Consider the following 22,818-nt stretch of genomic DNA (forward strand, 5'->3'; position numbering starts at 1 on the left):
ATTAATATTATCAAAATGGCCATTCTGTCTACAGATTCAATGTAATCCCTGTCAAAACACCAACAGCATTTTTCAATGAACTAGAACAAGTAGTTCTAAAATTCACATGGAACCACAAGAGACCCCAAATAGCCAAAGCAATCCTGAGAAAGAACAAAGTTGGGGAGATTACATTCCCTAACTTCAAGCTCTACTACAAAGCTACAATAATTAAAACAGTTTGGTAATGGCACAAGAACAGACCCATAGATCAGTGCGACAGAATAGAAAGCCCAGACATCAAAGCATGCACACATGGTCAATTGATATGATAAAGGAGCCATGAATATACAATGGGGAAAAGACAGCCTCTTCAACAACTGCTGTTGGGGAAACTGGACAGCTACATGTAAGACAATGAAACTGGATGATTGTATAACTCTATCCACAACAGTAAACTTGAAATGGATCAAATACCTGAATTTAAGTCATGAAACCATAAAACTGTTAGAAGAAAACATTGGCAAAAATCTCCTGAACGTACATATGAGCAATTTTTTCCTTGACACATCTCCTTGAGCAAGGGAAACAAAATAAAAAATGAACAAGTGGGACTACATTAAACTAAAAAGCCTCTGTACAGCAAAGGACACCATTAGCAGAACAAAAAGGTATCCTACAGTATGGGAGAATATATTTGTAAATGAGTCATTTGATAAGGGGTTAACATCCAAAATACATAAAAACTTATATGCTTTGAGCCCCAAAAAATGAATAATAACCCAATTAAAAAATGGGTGGAGGACCTTAACAGACATTTCTCCAAAGAATAAACACAAATTGCCAACAGGCACATGAAAAGATGTTCCACATCACTAATCATCAGGGAAATACAAATTAAAACCACAATTAGATATCAGCTCACACCAGTTAGAATGACCACTATCCAAAAGACAAGAAATAATTGTTGGCAAGGATGTGGAAAAAAGGGAACCCTCCCACACTCTTGGTGGAAATGTCAGTTGGTGCAGCCACTGTGGAGAACAGTATTAAGGTTCCTCAAAAAACTAAAAATAGAAATACCATTTCACCTAGTAATTCCACTTCTAGGGTTTTATGCAAAGAAAACAAAATCCCTGATTTAAAAAGATTTTTGCACCTCTATGTTTATCACTACACTATTTGCAAAAGCCAAGATATGCAAGCAACCTAACTGTCCATTAATAGATATATGGATAAAGAAGATGTGGTACATATACACAATGGAATATTATTCAGCCATAAAAAAGAAAAAATCCTATGATTTGCAACAACATGGATGGAGCTAGAGGGTATTATGCTCAGTGAAATAAGCCAGGCAGGGAAAGACAAATACTATATCATCTCCCCTATTTGTGGAATATAAAAGCAAAGCAAAACAAAAGGAACAAAACAGCAGTAGTCTCACAGACACTCAGAAGTGACTAGTGGTTGGTTACCAAGGGGGAGGGATTGGAGTTGGTTTGGAGGAGGGTGAGGGGGATAAAGGGGCACAATAATTCACAATTACAATATAAATTGGGCACAAGAATGGCAGTACAGCATGGGGAATATAGTCAATGATTCTGCAACATCTTTCTGTGTTGATAGATAGTAACCATACTAGAGGATTTAATCACATGGGTAACTGCTGAACCACTGGGTTGTACCTTTGAAACTAATATAAGATTGTATATCAATGATACTTCAACAAAAAAATAAGCACACACTTTTTTAAAGAATCTGATAACATTTTAAATTAAACTTTTATTTTGAGATAATTGTAGATAGTAAAAAATAACAGAGATATCCCATGTACCCTATTCCCAGGTTTACTCAATGGTAATAGCTTGCAAAACTATAATACAATATCACAACCAGTGTACAGTCAAGATACAAAATATGTTCACCACCACAAGCCTTTCTCATGTTATCTGACTAAAGCCACATACCCTCCCCTACCCCAAGTATGTCCTTATCTCCTGGCAGCAACAGATCTGTTCACCAGTCCTATAATTCTGTCATTTAAAGAATGCTGTATAAATAGAATTATACAGTATCTAACATCAGGTGATTGCTTTTTTTGTCTCAGCATAATTTCTGGAGATTCGTCCAAGTTGTTGCAAGTATCAGCACCTCCTTTTGTTTTATTGCTGAGTAATATATTCACTTACCCTTTGAAGGCATCTGGGTTATTTCTAGTTTTTGGTTATTAAGTAATAAAAGCTGCTATGAACTTTCATCTGAGGTTTTTGTCTGAATATGTTTTCATTTTTCTAAGTTAAATGTACTGCTTTACCTGTATACCACATATTTTGACATGTTGTATTTTCATTTTGATTTACTCCAATGTCTTTTTTTTTAAGTTCCCTGAGACTTCCTGTTTATCCATGGATTATTTAGAAGTATACTGTTTAGTTTCCAAGTGTTTGGAGATTTTCCTATGATCATTCTGTTATTAATTTCTAGCTTGATTTCATTATTGTCAGAAACACACTCTGTATGATTTCAACTCTTTTAAATTTACTGAAGTTTTTATGGCCTAAATATGGACTTAGTATATATCCCATGGGTAGTTGATAAGAATGCATGTTCTGCTGTTGCTGAGCACAGTGTTCGGTAAATGTAGTTTAGACCATGATGGTTGATTTAATTGTTGAGTTCTATATCTGTGAGGAATTTCTGTCTAGTTTTCCTAGTAGTTGTTGATAAGAAAGGTGTTGAAGTCTTCAACTGTAATTGTAGATTTACAGTTTTATTATCAGTTGTTGACAAGAAGGGTGTTGAAGTCTTCAACCATAATTGTAGATTTGTCTATTTCTCCTTTCAGTTTTTACTTCACGTATTTTTTCAGCTCCATTATTTTTGTACATACATTTAGTATTGTTTTGCCTTCCTGGTGGATTGACCTTTTGTCATATTATAGTATCCCGATGTGTCTCCAGTCATTTTGTCTGTTCTGAAGTCTACTTTTATCAGAAATTTATATGATCACCCCTGCTTTTTTTTATTAATGTATGCATGATATATATTTTTCCAGCCTTTACTTTCAACCTGACTATATATATTATGTTGGAAGTTTCTTATAGACAACATATAGTTATGTGCTTAATCCACTTGGCAATCTCTGTCTTTCAATTGGTGTATTTAGACCTTTTATATTAATGTATTTATTAATATGTTTGAGTTTGAAGCTGTAACTTAGTTGTTTGTTTTTTGTTCTGTTGTTTGTTTCTCTGTTTATTTTGACCTGCCTTCCTGTATGTTACTTAACAGCTTTTAGAATTCTGTTTAGATTCATCTACAGTTTTCTAAGTGACTCTCTTTATCTAGCTGTTTTAGTCATTATTCTAGGTTCTACAGTATATATATGGACATTGTCATTTTCTAATTAGAGTGCCATTTCCAATTACCTCCTTTTATATCTATTTACCCTATTTATATTTGCTTAAATTAAATTTCCTCTACTTATACTTAGAGTCACACCAGTGTTATAATTTTAGCCTCAACCATCAAACACAAGTTAGAAGGCTCAAGAGGAGAAGGAAAATCTATTGTATTTATCCATAGTTTTTATTTATTGTGTTCTTTCTTCTTTTTTGGTATTCTATTTGTCCTTTCTCCTATCATTTCCTTTCTGTTTGGAGAACTTCTTTAGCCATTCTTTTAGGGTAGGACTGCTAGTGAAAAATTCTCTTAGTTTTCCTTCATCTGAGAATGTCTTGATTTCCCCTTCATTCCTGAAGGATAATTTCACTAGATATAGAATTCTGGATGGAAGCTGCTTTTCTTTCAGCACTTGAAAAATGTTGTACCCATTCCTTCTGGCATCTATGGTTTCTGATGAGAAATCCATTGTCATTCAAGTTGTTTTCCTTTATAGGCAATACATTGTTTCTCTCTCGCTGCTTTCAAGATTTTTTATTTTTAACTTTTAGAATTGTGATGTTGTGTTTTGGTGCAGATTCATTTGGATTTCTTTGGTTTGGAGTGACTCAACTTCCAGTACTTCGATTACATGAAAGTTAGATCTTTTTTGACCGCCCCCAGGTCTCTGAGGCCCTGTCCATTCTTCCTCCTCAGTCTACTGTCTTTCTGTTGTTCACATTGAGTACACTGCATCGTTTCATCGTCAAGTTCACTGATTCTTTCCTCTGCCCTTTCCATCCAACAGTTAAGCCATCCACTGAGTTTTTATTTCAGTGATTATAATTTTTAGTTCTGAAAATTTCCTTTAGTTCCACTTTATATCTTCTATTTTGTTAATGCAACTATTTCTCTGCTAAGACTTTCTATTTTTCCATTGTTTCAAGTGTGCTCATAATTACTCATTGAATCATATTTTTTGAGGGACACTTTAAAATCTTTGTCAGATAATTCTAACATCTCTTTCAACTCAATGTTGGCATCTATTGATTATCTTTTTTCTTCCAAGTCAAGATATTCCTGGTTCATAGTATGACAAGTGATTTTCTATTGAAACTGGACATTTTGGGTTTTATGTTATGAGAGTCTGGATCTTATTTGAACTTCCTGTTTTAGCCGGCTCCTTCTGACACTGTTCTAGTAAGGGCAGTCAGGGGAAGGCCGGAGCTGCCTCATTACTGCCAGGCAGTGGTAGGAGACCGGGTTCCCAACTTTGTCTCTGCTGACACCAGGAGTGGGGAACTCCTTTTAATTACTGAGTGGGAATAGGAGGAGTGGAGAACTCCTTTTAATTACCAAGTGGGAATAGGAGTTCTGGCCCCCACTAGGCCTCTGCTGACACTATACTAACTGGGAGGGATAGAGGTGTCCCATTGCTGTTCCTCACATGACCTCCAGTGATATATATATATATATATATATATATATATATAGGGACAAGGGAGAGGGTAGCCTCCTCACTCCTGGGCGATGTTGAAAGCCTTGTTTCTCCACTGACACCACCTCAGTGGGCAGGGGATGGGTACCTTGTCACAGCCTGGTGAGACTGGAAGTCTAGGCTCCCCATGCAGTCTTGGCAGGTAGGGATGGGGTTTTTCTGTGGTGTTGGCTAGAGTTACTGAACAAGTTTTGATTTGCTTGTCTCTTTCTTGTTCCTTTGGCTAAAGAGAGCAGGACTTCGTTGGGGCTTTTTCTGTCTGCACCCACTGGCATTCCTAGGTTGCCAGTTTCTTTAGCTCCAGGTCTGGGAAATATAAGGCAAAAGGAAAACCCAACAACTCGTCTCTGTGTGATTCCTTGGATCCCAAAGTCCCTGACCAGTCAGTGTGTTGTCTCTCCACCCTTTGGAGTCTTCTCATGCTTGTCTTCTATATAATGTCCAGAGTTTGTACTTAGTTATACTTAGCAGGAGGAACAGTGAAAAGTACCTCTACTTCATCTTCCCTGAAGTTCAAGCAGGCATAAGTTTGATGTATATATGACATTTTATAATATATAAGTTTGATATAATATATGTTATATGTTTGATATAATATAACATTTTCTTGTGCATATAAACATTATTTGTTCATAAGAGACCTTGCAATATGAATTCCCTCTTACCTCAGTCATGTTAGGCCATTTTTCTTTTGCGCTGTATAGCCAAAAATAACTATATGTGAAAGAAGCAAGGATTCATCCTCAGTTAACATCTGAAAGGTAGTCTCTGAACACTAGTCTCTCATAATTAGAATGTATTTTATGAATGATAATACTGAACTTCTCCCATTTAAGCGTAGTAAAATAATCATGGACCTTATAACATTTCTATCCACCATTCCATGGTCAATGCATACTATTTAGGCCAGTGGTTCTCAACTGGAGGTGGGGAGTGATTTTGCCCTTTTTCCCAAGGTCTCACTTTGCAACACCGGAAGATATTTTGATCATCATGACTTGGAAGTAGGGGGTGGCAGGGCTGTGCTACTGGCATCTAGCAGGTAGAGGCCAGGGATAATTCTAAACATCCTATAATCCACAGGACAGCCACCTGTAAGGAAGAATTATCCAACTCAAAATGTCAATAGTGCCAATGTTGAGAAACCCTGGTTAGATGTTTAACCTACATTTGACAACTAAGTTTCATCTTCAGGTATTCTGTGTGCTTTTGGCCTATATAGTTGTTTATGAAACTCTGAATGCTAAGTCTGTAATGGCCTTGCCCAAGCTCTAAACAGAGACAACACACCCTGTCAAGACTGTCTTACCCTATGGCTTTCCCTGTAGGGATTGCTGTGTGGCTCCACATTAAGTTGTCTAAAGCAAAGAAGCATATTTCTTCATTATCCTGGAGAGAACATTGTTTATATGAATTCCAAATGTTTACAATAAATGACCCTTATGCTAATCTTAAGAATTTTTTAAATCATAATTTAGACACCACTTTCACCACTTGCATTTTTATTATCTGTCACTTATCAAGCCACAGCCACTTCAACAAATTCTTCATTGTTCCCCCCTTACCTTAAAACTTCTGAAACCACTTTGTTCAAAATTATGCAAAGTGCCATATTTTGTAATTGCTGAAGCAGTGGAGGGGGGTAAAACTTAAAAAGAACAAAATCTACACTACACTTAAAATTAATAAAACAGGAGGCATTTGATACTGGCCAAGTGGTAACAGAGGGATAGTTCCCCTGGCACCTGATTCTAATGCCCCAAGCTGCTGTTCTACATTAAACAATTCTGGTAACTGAAACAACAAAAAAGAATACACAAGAGAAATGGAATACCAGAAAGAACAGAATTCACTGTCCCAGTGTTCATTTATCATTCGATACCCTCCCTACTTATATTCTGTTATATTTGAACTTATCAAAATGTATTGTCTCGTATGGGAGTACTTTGTCCTGAAAGTATACCTTTCTGCAACTCTCCAGGACCTCTGAGCCAGTTTCTGATCTGGACCGCTCTTCATGCTGAGCCCCTTGACTGTCATAGAGTTCCTTCATACACGGGTAGGGACCAAGGCCTTTGTTCTCTCGTAGTCTCTCCAATGTGTATGCCTGATTCCTTTCTCTGTTAGACCCACAGAAAATCTAACTGGAGATATCCATTTTGAAATGGTTCAAGCAGTCACACTGGTCTTGTCCATAACTGTGGGGAAGTGTGGGTTTTAAAGGAAAACATCTGTCCTACTCTGCCGACTAACATCAGGGGACAGACACCACTGGGGATTCTTGTCCTTGCATGTTTCCGTTTTTCTAACAGGCTTTATGATCACATTCCTTAAATCACAGCGAAAGGGAACTCTGGGGCTGGGACTCAAAGACATCATGTAACAGCAGTACCAACAAGAGATCTGATGCTGCAGCCAGGAAGAGTGACAGAGCTTCTTCCTTCTCGCACTGTTACTCCCATCCCCAAAAACAGACGGTGTCTCTTCCTCCCTCCTTCCTTCCCTCCTCTATTTCTCTCTCTTGGTCTCTGTTTCTGTGTGGAACTCAGATTCCCTTATTATTTTGTTATGAATGTCCCTGCCAGAGCAAAGTCTCTGAATTGGACAAATTATCTTAAACTATGACTCTATCTAGCTTTGCTCCCTGCCAGGGACATATTACAATCAACAAACGGATGGACCTGGCATTGTTCCAGTCCAGTGTCTGGGGTGTGACAGTGTGGGGAGGAATCTCAGCCCTGCCATGTATCAGCTGTGGGACACTGAGCCCATCCTCTCACCTCACTAAAGCCAGGAAGCCTCCTGTGTAAAGCAGAGTTCTCACAGGTATCCATGTGATGGGGTGATTCATGAGACAAAAATGCACATAAACTTTGTCCCATGTTGCTGGCATACTAGAATCACTTGTAATCCCTATAACTGGGAAGGCCCAGAAGGTACATTTTTAAAAAATATTTTTAAGAGAATGGTTTTCACTAGAAACATTACAGAAGTCATTAATTCAACTTATTACTAATATATTGATGCTCTTATTAGTATATAAATTCATCACTAATAATTCTAATCTGGAGCTGAAAAAGACTGAGATTTCCATTTAAAACATCTGTAATTTTAACGATAAATAATCACAAAGAATTTGAAGGGAAAGGTTACCAGTGATTTATTACTCAAGTCTATAACTGAATGTTCTTTGAACCAGTTTTTTAAATAACTGCTCAATTTCTTTCACTGAAAAGAAGATACCCTTCCTTGATGGAAAATTCAAACACCCCAGCGGCCTACCTTACAGTCTTACCGCACACCATATGCCCTGAAATAGTCCACCATGACTCCTAGCATTGCATCCACCCAGGAGAAACACTCCTCCTCCGTCATTCACCTACTTCCATCTTAGCGTCGCGGTTCCGGCCGAGGACACACTGAATGAGCTCTCTGACGGTCTGGTCGGAGGCCAGCTGGGCCTGGGACTGCAGGGAGGCGACGACCTCCTTTCTGGACGTGGGGGCCGCCCGCACGGGCTGCGGGGCCTGCGGGACGCCCTCCCGGTCCGTTCTGGAAGCCGCGCGCTCGCGCAAGCAGGGCGTGTGACCGCTCGCTTGCCCCCGCCGGCTGACCGCCTCCGTGTCGCCGTCCTCGCTGGCAACGGGGCTGCCCTTCCTCACTTTGGCCGTGCCGGCCTCAGCGAGCGCTGCCGTCTCGCGGTTCGCGTCGTGCCCGCGGGCCGTGCGGGCTGGAGGGCCGCGCGCAGGCCGCAGGGTCCTCGGGCCGCGACGCGCCCCGGGCTCGCCCCTTGGCTCCGGTGGCGGCATCGGTACCAGGGGTCTGGACGTCCCGGCCCCGGAGGCGATGACCGGCGGCCTCCTCTGGGGCTGGTGCCGGAGGAACGCGGAGCTCCGCAAGTAGAAGTCCTGGGGGCAAAACGGCGGGGTCCTCCCGGGAGCGGCTGCCCCGCTAGGGCCCCGGGGGCGGGCCGCCGCGGGGTTCGCAGGGCCTTTAGCCCGAAGGGGCTCTGATGGCTTTGGGGGTCTGGTTGGGGAAACGCTCTTCTTCCCTGGCTGGCCTGGGCCAGGGGCCGGGAGGACGAAGACGCGGCCTTCATCCGCGGCCGGTTTGGACGCTAACTTCTGCTTGATTTGTTGAAAATCCTTTTTAGTCACTTGGCGAACTTTCTCAAGCTCTTTAAAGATGTACGATTCTTCTTTGTATTTCAGCCCAAAGTGCTTCGAAATTGTGGACATCTTGACTAACTTGTCCTATGAAATGACAACATATTAATATCTGTGTGCGTGTGTATAATAAACTATACTGTTGATAATAAAAAAAGCTTCTCGTGGTAGAACGCTCACTGTGCTCCCACAGGCACAAGTAGGTAGTATTGGATTATATATGCCATTTTAAATCCAACTGTTGACCTTTTCACAGGAACCATGAAAAACCTTTAAAGCAGTAACTTTTTTTTCCGTGGAAGTCTCCAAAACCCCTATTGTATTTATTTTTACATTTCTTTAGACTATAATCCAATGTTCCACTTGCAGGCGCACTACAGATAGTCAGAGAAAATCTAAGGTAACCCTGCTAAATCAGAATAGAGGTCATCAACTGTGGTTGGATGCAGCCACCAAACATGTTTTTAAATTGCTCACAGTTATTCAAAACCATTCATTGATAGCCAACCATTTTAAATAAAAGATTTTCACCTAATAACCCAGATTTACAGCTTCTTTGTTTGGGGGTGGTGAGAGGAATGTCCTAGCAGTGCAGGACTAAATCCCTACTCTTATAGCAAGACAGCAGTTTCCTCTTCCTTCGCCACTAGTCCTCCTAGATGTCTCCAACCCTCTTCTCTCAGTATGTCACCTGAGCTAGAGCAGTGTAAGGAGAGGATGAGCCACAAGAGAGGCTGCAGCCAGATCATGAGACCGTGAATGCCAAGGGTTTGTACTTTTTCTGTGGGCTACTGGACACCATTCAAAAACTCTTAACAGAAAAGTGGTTTGATAGGATCTGGTCCTTGGGGGACATTAATATTAAGTGGAAGAAATAAGAAAGGCAGGGGGATGAGCAAATAATCTCCATAGCTTGAACCTCAGGCCTGGCCTTGGCAATAGAGCAGAGTGAAAACAGAGACATAACAAGGTGAACCTGACAGGATCTGGCCAGTGATTAGTAATAAATGCGAGCAGTTAAAGTTCCTAAATAGGAACTTAGGATCATCTTGATAAAGCCTTGGTCATAATCAAGTGCATAATAAAACTACTGCTAGTCACTGAACTGCACACTTAAAAATGGTTAAGCTGGTTAATTTTACGTTACAGGAATTACCACAAATTTTAAAAAATAACTTCTACTATTCTGCAGAGCCAGCTGTCTATGATCATAGGTGGATTTGGAGATCTTAGCAGCTCTGAGGTCATTACCAAAAGCCAGGCTAACAGGACAGATCAATAGTTAGGGCAAAAAATAGAGTAGATTCTTTGGCACACTCACCTGTGGGAGGTGGGATGAGCAAGAGCAAACAGAGAGAAGAACAGAGCTCACAGAGGGTGAGGAGAGGAGAGTTTCAAGAAATAAGGATAAGACACTGAAAATAAAAGCAAAAAATAATGAAGTAGAAAAACTTGTTGGCTTATTTATTTTTAGAAAAAGATAGATTCTTTGAAAATAATAAAGCAGAAAGACCTCTGGAATACATCATTACTTGCAAATATGATTACCTAGAAAGCAAAACACTAAAGAACTATTTAAACTCATAACAGATTTCTGCAAATCATTTAAATTTTAAAAAATTTTATACAAAAACCAATAACTTTCTTTATACCAAAATGATCCATTCAAAAATATAATGGTAAAATTCCGTTTATAATTTTTTAAAAGAGTATCTAAGAATAAACATAAATGTGCTGAAACTGAATAAATAAAATTTTATTTTACTGAAGGGCACAAGAGAAAGATTCAACTAAACAGAGAGACAGTTAATGTTCCTTGGTGAGAAGACCAAATATTTTAATTATATCAAGTCTTCCCTAAAAACTGTATTGGTATAATGGCATTATATTCAAAATCTAAAAATGGTATTTTGAGCTTGGAAAAGTAATTCTGAGTTGATTTGAAATAATAAATGAATAGATCACCCAAAATTTTGAAAAAGAGAAATGAGCCAGTACTTGTTTTAAAGAGATCATCAAAACTTAAACAGCTCTAAGAATTTAAACTGAAACACTGCTGCTAGATCAATACATAGACCAGGTGAGCAAAAGAATCTAGAATAATACAAGTTATATTGTAAAGGCAAAATCAAATTGGCGATAAAAGAATTATTCAGTAAACTCTGTTGAGGCAATTGGTTGACTGTTTGAGGGGGAAATTACACCTCATTTTTATGTCATGCACAGAAATATGATGGATGTAAAACTTAAATGTGAAAACTATTTTATTTTGTGTTTCTCTGCTTATCACCTACCCCTAGTTGGACTTACATCAACTCATAAAAAAAGTTATCTTTACAATTATATTTTTTCATTTATCATGTAGTATGAGTGATAAGAAGAAAACATCCTATGTAGTCTCTAAATATAGTCATGTTGCTTGTAATCTCCAACATTCACTTCTGACTCTCAGATTGAAGACCCTGCTACCAAACAGAACTCACGTCTGGGAATCAATAGGCTTTCTTTCTCTACACAGCTCCACCGATGACTAGACCTTGGACAATTCAATCCTAGCTGTAACAAGATTTCATATTAAAAACTAAAAATAATAATCTGTTGCCTCCTTCCCAAGCCATAGTAGATGAACATTAGAAATGATTTCTAAATCCCTTAAGGAAGTTTTCTTATTTAAAAAATGCTGTATAATCCTCCTCATAGTGTTTTGGCTGTTACTATTTGCACAGGTGGTAATATGTTCATATTGACACCATCTGCATTTCTTCCTACAAAAGAATGAAAAGCAGCAACTGGAGCAGAGCACAGAACTGAAGCACATTAACACCTGATGAGAATCTGATTTGACTCTCTCAAATGCACTTCCCTTTTGTTTCTTAGTTCCTGCTCTGTATTTCCTTCCCGACTTCTCCCAGCCTTTGGTTTGTTACTGAAGTTTAACAAGTGTTCATTGTTCAGTATTTCTCAATACATTCTCTTGAGTTAGTCATAGGAAAATAGCTCTCTATGTAAAAAAAAAAAAACACTAGGAAATAGAACTTCTAAATTTGACAGGATTGCCTATTGTGTTTTCAAAAAAGGTGGTACCCCAATCCTAAATGGGCAAGTCCATCAACACTTGGTGCCTTACTCTTCCCACCCACGTCTCAACACTACCAAATACGTTAGATTATTTTTAAATATCCAATCTCATGGGAAAATAACATGTTCTCTTTTTCTTGGCAGCAGTTTATCAAAAGAAAGAGACTAGTTCTGGTATGGAGATACTCAAAATAAAAATAATGTAGCTGTCCAGAAAAGAGAAAGTATTAATCGAGGTAAGGACACAAGACTGTTGCTCACAGTCCAAATTGATTAGGTTTACCCTATACTTTAAAATGAGACAGAATGTGCTTCAAAACTTTGTAACCCAAGCAGTAATTTCACACTCCTCTTCTTTCCCAATTATTGAAACTCTGTGACTTTTCCTTCCTCCTCTACCAGGAGGTTCAATGCGTATGCAGTAACGTAGTCGGAAAGCCAGGAACTATCCATTTCTCCTCTCCTACAAGGACTAATCAGACATAAGGATGAAGTTTCTTAGTTGAAAATTTCTAAAGATCCAGAGAGAGCTACCTGTGTGAATTCTCTAGACTCTGGGGCAGGTTACTCTCCGGGTCTTGGAGGTGTGGCTGCTCCTCCTATTGGAACAAAAGATCTAAACTGTGCTGTAGACTCTAACTAAAGTAGAAACAGAGCATACCAGCAGATGACTTAGTTCTGAGCTACATGAACCCACCTCACACGGGAAAGGGGCCTTTATATATTAAGCCTAGCTCATTGGAGGATTACATTGGGAATGGAGCCAAAGTGCCAGCTGGTTATACAGATTACACCTAGCCTTAACTTTTTCCTATATATGGTCATGAGCACCTCAGTGGGAGGGTCACCCATTAAAGACAAGATTTAGGTTCTCTTGGGTCCAAGGCCAAATATCATCTCAATTCACTTCCTAAGTTGCATACAATCAACTTCCAATGCACAGCACTAAAGTTCCAGAAGAAATATCTAAGCCAAAGGAGTCTATCTCAATCTAGTAGAATCTTTACCATTGCAAGGAAAACAAAAATATTCTGAAAACAATATTTGTCTTTGAAATATCAGTGGTAAAGATCTGTTTGTATACTGATTATATTTAGGAAAAAGCCTAAAAGGAAATGTAAAAACATTTGAACAATGTATTGCCTGCTAAATGAAAAACAGCAACATTCTTCAGAGGGATATAACAGAACCCAGAGTCTACACAACATTCACAATGTCCAGAATGTATCCAAAAAATTATTTGGCATAAAGAGATCCAGGAAAATGTGACCCATTCTCAAGGGCAAAGATAATTAACAGATGCCAGTCCAGAGATGACCCAAATATTTAAATTATTAGACAAAGACTTTAAGGCAGCTTTTATAATTATGCTCAATGAAGTAAAGGAAAATATGCTAAAGATTAATAAAGAGATAGAAAATCTTAGCTGAGAAATAAAAATTTTTAAATAGAAATTTTATATCTAAAAAATACAGTATTTTCAATAAAAATTTGCCTAGCAGAATGGACAAGTCTGAGAAAAGAGTCAGTGAACTGGAAGATAAATCAACAAAATTATCCAATATTTAAAAGAGAGAGAAAAAAGTATTAAGGAAAAAAAAAAGGCCTGATATAGGTAATCAGTATTCCAAAAGGAGAGGGAAGATTAGGATGAAAACAGTATTTGGAGAAATGATGATTGAGAACATCCCAAATTTGAAGAAATACATAAAATGTATAGATTTAAGAAACTCAGTACATTCCAAGCAGGATAAAGTCAAATAAAACAAATGTAAACTATTAGAAACCAAAGAAAAAGATAAAATACTGAAAGCAGACAGAGAAAACAACACATTATTTATAGAGAAACAATTCAAATAACCATGGACTTTTCATCAAACACCACTGAAGCCAAAAGACAGCAAAGTAAGATTTGTAACATGCTAAAAGACAGAAAACTGTCAGCCGAAATCTATACATCTAGCAAGCATACTATTTTTAAAAAAGAAAGCAAAATGAAAACATATTCACATACAGGAAAACAAAGGGTATTATTCACCAGCAGACTCGAATTACGAGAAATGCTAAGGAAAGTTCTTCAGGCTGAAGGGAAATTATACCACAGGAAAATCTGAATCTTCAGGACTGAATGAAAAAAATCAGAAATAGCAAATATCTGAATAAGTTTAAAAGGCTGTTTTTATGTTGCTTTTTAAAAATTATGTGAAAAATTACAACATTGTTTTGTGGAATGTTTATATACATATATGTAATGCATATATCAAAAAGACTGGGATGGGGTGGATAAGGGAACTGTGGTCATAAGGTTTCTGCATTTTATGTGAACTATTTTGATATTAACTCTATTGTTAAATATTAGTATAATTCCTAGAGAAAGAATTTTTAGAAGTAATACAATGAGGTGTACCTAAAAAGTTAATAGATTAAAAAAGGATCAGAATGTATGGGGTGCAGCTAAAGCAGTGAAGGAGAAGTACAACTTAAATGCTTAAATCAAAAAGAAGAAAGCTCTAAAATCAATAAGGTTGCAACTTAAGAATCTAGAAAAAGAGTATTTCACTTGGCATAATAGCCTCTAGGTCCATCCATATTGTATATCAACTATGCTTCAATTAAAAAAAAAGAAAACAGAAGCAAAGTATACCCAACATAAAAAGAAGGATATAAGAACATAAGGCAATCAAATGGCAAACAAAAATAATTGAGAATATTAACAAAGCCAAGACCTGGTTCTCTGAAAAAAATATCAACACAAATTTTAAACCCCCTAGCTAGATTGCTCAAGAATAGAAGAGAGCAAAATCACCAATATCAGGAATGAAAAAGGGATTTTCACTACACATACTAAAGACACTAAAGGATAATTTTGAGTATGATAAACAACTTATGCCAACAAATTCAACAATTTAGATGAATGGACAGACCTCTGAAAATTGCAACTTACCAAATTAATGTAAGAAATATAAAATCTATATAGTTCTATATTAAATAGATGTATTCATTCACAGTATTAACAGAATATAGGAGAAAGAAAACATACAATCATTTCAATATATAGTGAAAAATCCAACAACCATTCATGACAAAAATAAATAACTCTGGACAAACTCTGAATTATAGGGAACATAATCTGATTAAGAGAATTTCCAAAAATCTTACAAATAATATTATACTTTTGCTTGCCCTGTAAAATTGAAAACTAGGCAAAAATGTCTCAATTCTTACCATATCTATTCAACACTGTGCTGGAGGAGGTCCTAGCCTTTGCAATATGGTAAGAAAAAGAAATAAAAGGAATAAAGATTTCATTGAAAAGGAAAGAGCAAGACTGTACCTATTTGCAGATGACATGATTTTAGGTTAAAAAATCCCAAGGAATCTAAACAATGATTACTAATGCTAATGAGTATCAAGGTTGTACAATATCAGGTTTAGCATACAAAAATCATTGTGTTTTTATATACCAACATTAAACAATTAGAAAATAATATCCCAAAAAGAACAAAATACTTAGGAATTAATCTAACAGAAGATGTCCAAAATCTCTACACTAAAAATGACAAAATATTAGTAAGAGAAAATAAAGACCTACATAAATTTATGAACCATGTTTGTGAGCTAGAAGAGTCAGTAGTGTTCAAGTGGCAACTCTCCCAAAATATAGATGCCATGAAATTCCAATCGAAATTCCAGCAGGTTTTTTTAACAGCAATTACAAGCTCATTCTAAAAATGTATACACGAATTAAAATGATTTAAAATAGCTACAGATTTTTAACGCAGCAGCTAGAGAGGACTTATGCTACCCAATTTCAAAACTTACTATAAAGTTACAGTAATCAATGCAAAGGTCCTGGCAAATCATTATGCTGGGTAAAGGAAGCCAGACATAGACAGCATACATTGTATACTTCCATTTATATAAAATTCTAGAATACAACCTTTTCTGTAGTGTCACACAGCAGATCAGTAGTTGTTTGGGTGAGGAAGGAGCAGGTGAAAGCAGGGATGGATAGCAGAGGGGGGCAGAGGAACAAAAGGTTCAGTTTTCTTGATTGCAGTAAATGTTTCAAAGGTGCATACATCTGTCAAAACTCATCAAATTGTACACCTGTACATTATACAAATCATACATTCTGTGCAGTTTATCGAAAACAAGTTATACCTTTAAAAACTAAGGGAAGTGGGGGGTGAGGGGCTATTTGTAGTCTTCAATAGTTTCACTGTGGAACTGTAACCTTCAATGCCAAACAGTCCTTGCGTTAAGCCTACAATGTCCCACTGCCCACCAAAGAGATTTGGGACCACGCTCAGGAAACAGGACCCTATTCTGAAATTAGGCACACTGACCTCAGTGGGCGAGGTCGCCTAATGTTGTTTAAAGTTTGCCCCAAAACAACCAGCCTGTCAAGGTATAACAAAAAGTCAGGGAGTTGAGAATTAAATTCCCTCCGCTTTGACCTTTCACTCTCCCCACAGTCTTTCTGATTCCTCCCCCTCCTTTGCTTTCTTAAGCCTTTTTCCCTTCCCCACAGCCTGGTGGCCACACTTTAACTATCCTTCGCTCCCGTCCGGCTTTCCCTCCTCCAGCTCCTCCTCAAGCCGCGCTCCCGTGCCACAGTCCCTTCCCCGCACTAGCCCCATTTTCCGCCCGGGTTTTCGCGGAAATGAGAAGGAATTAGAGACTGTCCCGCCCTCCCTTCCCACAGCCTTCCAGACGAAGTCGCCCGCGCCCCACTCCCCGTCCTCCTCTCACCCGCCTCGAGGGCCACTGCTGCTCTCGTTCAGGTGGCGGGAAAGTCGGCACCGCCGCCGCCCTGCCGAGGATCCCCACCGGCCTTTCCGGGGCAGAGCGGCGGGTGGCCCAGACCCGCTACCGGCGGAGGAAGAACGCGCTCGGTCGCCCGGGAACGAGCCCCGCGCCCGCCCCCTGGCCGGGCCCTCGCGGGTCCCACCGCGCGGCTTGCCCCCACCGCTCCCGCGCTTTTCTGCCTCGCGGAGCCCAAACCCGGGCTGAGCGTCCTTGCGTCTCCGGGAGGTGGTGACCCAGGTCCCAAAGAGCATCCTGCACCGGGGTCTCCTAGCTTCGCCATTTTTGTCCAACTTAAAACAGCAGCTTACTTGGCACCCTTATTCTTCCTACATTTAAACGAATAATGCTGGACCACAACACTGAAAAACTTCGTTTTTAAGCTGTATGTCTGCACTACATGCCAATTAAGCGTACATTCAGGGGTATTTTACATGCTCTCCACCTAAACACCTAAAGCCCAATTCATAAAGAGAATCTTGAACTTAAAGGCATGAAACCAGACTTCTGGAGAGTTTCTACTAAAATCCTGGATTCACCATATTCAGAGTTTTTGATGTCCAAGTTCAGAAAGGTTATTGGAAGCAGCAATTGACATTATCTTTGAAGGTTGAATATACATATACTCTATGACCCAGCAGTTCCACTCCCAATTGAAATGCATGCACATGTGCAACAAGAAACACATACACAACCTTCACAGCAGTTTCATTTGTAATACTGAAGAACTGGTAACAACCCAAATGCATATTGAAAGGATGCATAAATAAATTGTTGTATATTCATAAAATGCAATACTATATATAAAGGAAATTTACAAGCTTCATTTGTGGGTGATAACATAAATCAATCTCTTACAAATGTAATGTTGAGCTAAGAAGCCAGACACAAAAGGGTACATCCATTCACTAAAGTTTAAAAACCAAACCAGCAAGAACATTAGTCTTTATGGATGCATGCTTAGCTGATGTATTATAAATAAATTAAACAAAGTACTAACCATAAGAGTCAAGACAATAGCCATCTGGGGAGGAGGGAAAGTGATGGCAAGTGGGTGGGGAGCACAAGGAGAAGCTGGGGTGATAGCCTGTTCTATTTGTTTAATCTTGATGATGGCTGCTTGAGTTCTCACTTCCTGACAATCCACTGTTTTCTGTTTTGTTCATTTTCCTGCAGTGTTATATCTCGCCATTGCTTAAAAGGGCAAAAAGGAAAACAGAAACCTATTAGATGAATAGTGTGCTTTGCTCAGTGCCTGTCACTTAGCGGGCCCTCAAATGTTTCTTTTATATCCTCTATTCTTTTACCAACCTCTCTCTCCAAATACTCAAGCAACTTAATAAATGAGATGAGGAAAGTGGCGGATAAAATCTTCTGGAAGTCCTCCGTGAGACTCCAGATGTGAGAAGGGAACAGCATGCCTCCCAGAAGTTCCAGATAAAAGAATGCCCTATGCTGCACCATTCCCTGGTGCTGGGCCTCAGACCAGACCAGCTATGCAGATGATGCACATGCATCCTCAGGCCTCCCTGAGGGAAGCTCCTGCTCTAGGAAACACAAAACCCGGCAGGGATGTCTCACTTCACCACTTGGGCAACTCAGTTCCATCTCTGGGTTCCTGCAAGCTCATCTGTACAATGGAGATAATACTCTTACCTGAACGTTTTGTTGTTTTATTCCCTAACATGAGTTCAAAAATGGTTGCAGAATGATGAAAAGCATTCTACAGAGAAAGACCTGCCATCCCAAAGGTTTCATTGCCACCACATCACATCCCACTACCGTGTGGGTGCTCCATGAGGACAGCTTCACCGTAAGGGTGGAAGTAACCCTTCAGACAATAAGTACATTATTTTTCTGTTCTAATTAAAATGATAAGCAAATAACCAAAGTATTAGGAAGTGACTAATTGTTCTTCATACCATCCTGATGATGCACAGCAGTAACATATAGGCCATGTTCCTAAACTGGAAATCTTTGGAAATTAATGTAACCTTGAAATATGTATATCATATGGTCAGGAAACAATTTAAGTGATATATAAATATGGCTTATTAAAACCTTTTATTATTAAAAATGGTAACCAAGTATTCAGATAGCTGTATCATAGGATAATACAATCCATGAACTACAGTGTTAGCTTCACTTAACAGGTAAGGTACTGATGCTCAAAGAGATTAAGAATTTACCTTGGGTCCCCTAGCTAGTATACAACCTTATATTCTAGGTCTATTTTCATGGAAGAAACAGAGAGAGGAGGGGAGAGGGAGAGAAGGAAAGAAAGAGGGAGGAAAAGAAGAGAGGAGAGAGAAAGGGAGATGAAGGAGGAGGAGAAGAAATGGTAGTTAGTTATTGATCTAAAGGCATTTCAGATTCATTGCTGATAGTGTAGTGCATTCATATAAAAATGTCAATACTCTTGGTGCTGTCTTAAAGAGAGGAAAATTAGGTTCAAAGAGAAGAAAACAATTACACATTGAAACACTATGATTTCATTTCCTTTTTATCACTCTCAAACTACCACCTAACTTGTCATCTACTTTTTGGAGCCCCCTATTGGTTCACTATATAGCAAGTAAAAGACCCCAAAATTCAGCTTCCATACCTCCAAAGTACCTTCACAGAACAAATTCCAAAGTTCTCCAAAGAGATTTCAAGACCCCTCACATTAGGGCCTTCCCAAAGGAAAACAAATCATTAAAATTATATATTCACTTCACATTATGCCCCCAGATAAATTCTAGCTAGGTGAAAGATTTTTTTATACATAAAAGTAACAGGTATAGATAAGACTTGTAAGCATTGTAAACCATAAAAGACAGAATCCATAAGTAAAAAATATGGATGGATTTTTTTAAATCTATGCATTCAAAAATAAAATTATAATGCTGGTGAAAACCCACAATACTTATGGCAAACATAGGCTCAACATCTTCAGATGAAAAATTGACAAGCAAACAAAATTTTAAGTTGGCTAAAGAAGGTGTGAAGAGGTAGTTTCCAAAAGAAGAAACATTAATGGGCAATAGAAATATAAAAATATTCAACTATACTAGTAATCTAAGAAGTGCAAGTGAAACAATGGTAGGTAATTTTTGCCAATCAAATTACATGGTTAGTAATAGAGTATGTGCATAGGAGTGAGGGGATAGGATCACTCAAAGATTTGTGATGCCATTTTACTAGATATCGTATAGCAAAATGTCTCAAAGACCTTAAATACTTGCATGCCTTTTCACCTAGAAATTCCACTTTTATTAACCTTTGTTTATGATAAGGGTATGCAAAATAATTTAATGATGATGATATTGAAGAATTGCTTTAATCTTTGGAGGGCAAATCAGTGGAGGGCAAAATTGAAAAATCTTGTCTTAAATTCAGCATCCTTAGTGTCTAGCACAGTGCCTGGGCCATCTCAGAGAGTGCTCACTGATGGACACACCTGAATAATGTCACTAATGTAGCGTTAGACAAGACTGAGTTGTTGACAGAACACAGGTGGGGAGAACAGAGCTCTGACCTAAAGTTCTAGAGATGAGGAAGCCAAAGATGCTCAGGCCTTGGGAAATGTGCATGAACATTTCCCATGAGCCCCTTGGTCACTAGACGCAGTTCAGTATCTGGCTACATTAACACAATTCACCACTAACAAAAGTCTAAGTCCCTGGTTGATAGCAAAGGTTAGTGCCCTGATGGTCAAATAAACTTGGATAGCATTAATATTTGGTTTCAACATCAACTAACATTGATATCACAGAAAATTAGAAAATTAAAGTGGTAAATGTAAAGCAAATATATTAAGAGTTTGCTCCCCTGCTAGACCCAGTGGCAGGCTTGCCTGCAGAAAGCAGCTATCACTGAAGTCTGCAGCCTTCACAGCAGCACTACAGGATGGTGACTGGGAAGTAGAGCCTTTTGATGAGCTACAGTTTGACGAGGACACAGAAAGACATAGCCCTTCACTCCCTTGAGCCTTCATTCCTCTCCTCATCAGTCAGGTCCCCACAGGAAATAGATGGCATGCTCAAAAGGGTTTAACTGGAAAAAAAAAACAGAATTGAGGGAACTATTTACATGAGTATGGGTGGGGCTAAAAGTAACTACCACCCAAGGTCTAGCAGCAGCAGGAAGGTTTTTCCACTTTGATCTGAAGAGGCAAGGGGAAAAAAGGAGGAGGTACAGAGTCTGCTGAGAGCTGAAGCTGGAAAGAGGAACTGCCTGACAGAGCTGTCGACACAGAGAGGCATTAAAGGACAAAGCCACAGTGATCCGGGGGAGAAAGCAGAAGGAATGAATACTACCACCATATTCTCCTGCCTTTCATTCCTTCACCATTGCCTCCACATTGGCCAAACCCACCTGGAAGCCCGAAGACAAGGGAAAATGTGGCCAGACAACAGGGCAGAGGAGGGAACTAGGAAGAATGTAACAGAGTAACCAGCAAAGTCCATTAACCAGAGTTGCCTGTGCTGCTTCAGTCCAAGAAACTGATGCATTGTGATGAGACCCAGGCACTGTCTACCCCCAAGCCTTCTACGAGTACTCTGCTCAGCCTACTTTCCCCGTGGCAACCTACTTAACCATATGCCAGGTTTCCCTCCTGACCCCAACTCTAACATCTGAGCTTATGGAGTTCAGGAATGGACCTCTGGAAAGCCAGCCATCACCCTTCCTGGGGATGCCTCAGAAGTCTGGCGCCAGGCCTGATCTCAGGGTTTTTAAGGTGAGATTAAAAATCCCAAGCACTGAACAGAAAGAAAACCCTATGAGTAAAACTGTCCATTTGAAAAGAAAAGATACAAATAACACTAATAAGCCTGGTGCAAAGCAGGTGTACCCAGCTGAGAATTAAGGATTTATTTTTCTTGGACATAGTGGCTGGTATTTAGCGTCCCAGTTGCACTTTACATTTCCAAAGGGCTTTGCTTCGGTGTCCTCCCGTATGGTAATGCACTAGAGGGTTTGTTGGGTTTGAGGTCAGAACCATTCCTTTTCTAAAGGTAGGTATGTAAGACTGTTGGTTGTGCTTTGTAGCCTAAACATTGAGCTTAGAGAAGCAATGCTCATTTATGCTTAGAAAAACTAACAGCTCTCCCTAAGTAAGCTGTAAAAACAGAAGCTGCATTTAGCCAGACTAAGACTAAGACTTCTGTGTACCAGCTCACTTCCCCCAAATACACCTCCCCCAATACCAATCCAAGGAAAACTTAAGGCTTTGAAGATGTGTTGTTTTTCTGTTCTTCAGTGAAGGCCATATTTTATTTTATCCCCCTAGTTTTGATTACAATATGAAGCAGAATTCAAAAATGTATTAGTGCCTTGTATGCAGGACCTTCTTAGCCAAAGGAAGCCCTATGTGAATTTTGTGGGTTGCTGTTCATGTGGGCCTCAGGGATTCACCCCAAAATGCCAGCTCTTCCAAGCACCCTCAGTAGGAGGAGCTAATCAGCTCAAGAATCTTCACTTCAGCACATGGATCTATATCTGACAAAAACCTTTTTGTGATTTGGCATTTCCATATAAATATTGTTTGTCTTAATTAAGCCTTAGTACCCCACTAAGATTTCTTGAACTTTTTAAAAGTGATTTCCTCTAGTAGTGCATGAGAGCAAGTAGGGAAGGGGGAACCAAAGGAGAAAGGAGGCAAGTGCCCAGGTGAATAAAAGGTCCTGCTTTCTCATCGCAGTGCTCTCCTTGTTCAGGTGCTGAGGGCGAAATGGCCCACGAACTCCAGACTCACTCTCCTCACCTTTCTTATAGGGATGCTTCCCGGACCCAGGACCCAGGGCTTGCCCGAGGTCGCCATAGCCAGGTCGATGGCACAGGCCCACTAGTGCGCCCGGGGCCGGGTCAGCCATCTAGGGGGCTGGGAAATTACACGCAGGCTCCTGGAGCCGGGTGTGC

General features: G+C 39.3%; 1 protein-coding gene across 10 annotated transcripts in view; it reads right to left on the reverse strand.

The window, feature by feature from the left end:
• Nucleotides 1-22,818, reverse strand: part of TTC6 (tetratricopeptide repeat domain 6) — a 200,054-nt gene that overhangs the window by 168,559 nt on the left and 8,677 nt on the right. For 8 of the 10 annotated variants that reach the window (XR_012120542.1, XR_012120544.1, XR_012120543.1 and 5 more), the window contains exons 1-2: nucleotides 16,861-16,975; nucleotides 8,245-9,114 (exon numbers count right to left, since the gene is read on the reverse strand). The exons of 1 other annotated variant lie outside the window; for it this stretch is intronic. Coding sequence is in view for 6 of the 9 variants with exons in the window: in XM_073211315.1 (XP_073067416.1) it covers nucleotides 8,245-9,099 (855 nt within the window). In the remaining 3 variants the exon portion in view is untranslated. Of the gene's footprint in view, nucleotides 1-8,244; nucleotides 9,115-16,860; nucleotides 16,976-22,818 lie in introns of those variants that run through there. One more of the 10 variants, XM_073211314.1, reaches the window with a different exon arrangement.

Source organism: Manis javanica, chromosome 8 (assembly GCF_040802235.1).
Source record: "Manis javanica isolate MJ-LG chromosome 8, MJ_LKY, whole genome shotgun sequence".
NCBI classification, from domain to species: Eukaryota; Metazoa; Chordata; class Mammalia; order Pholidota; family Manidae; genus Manis; species Manis javanica.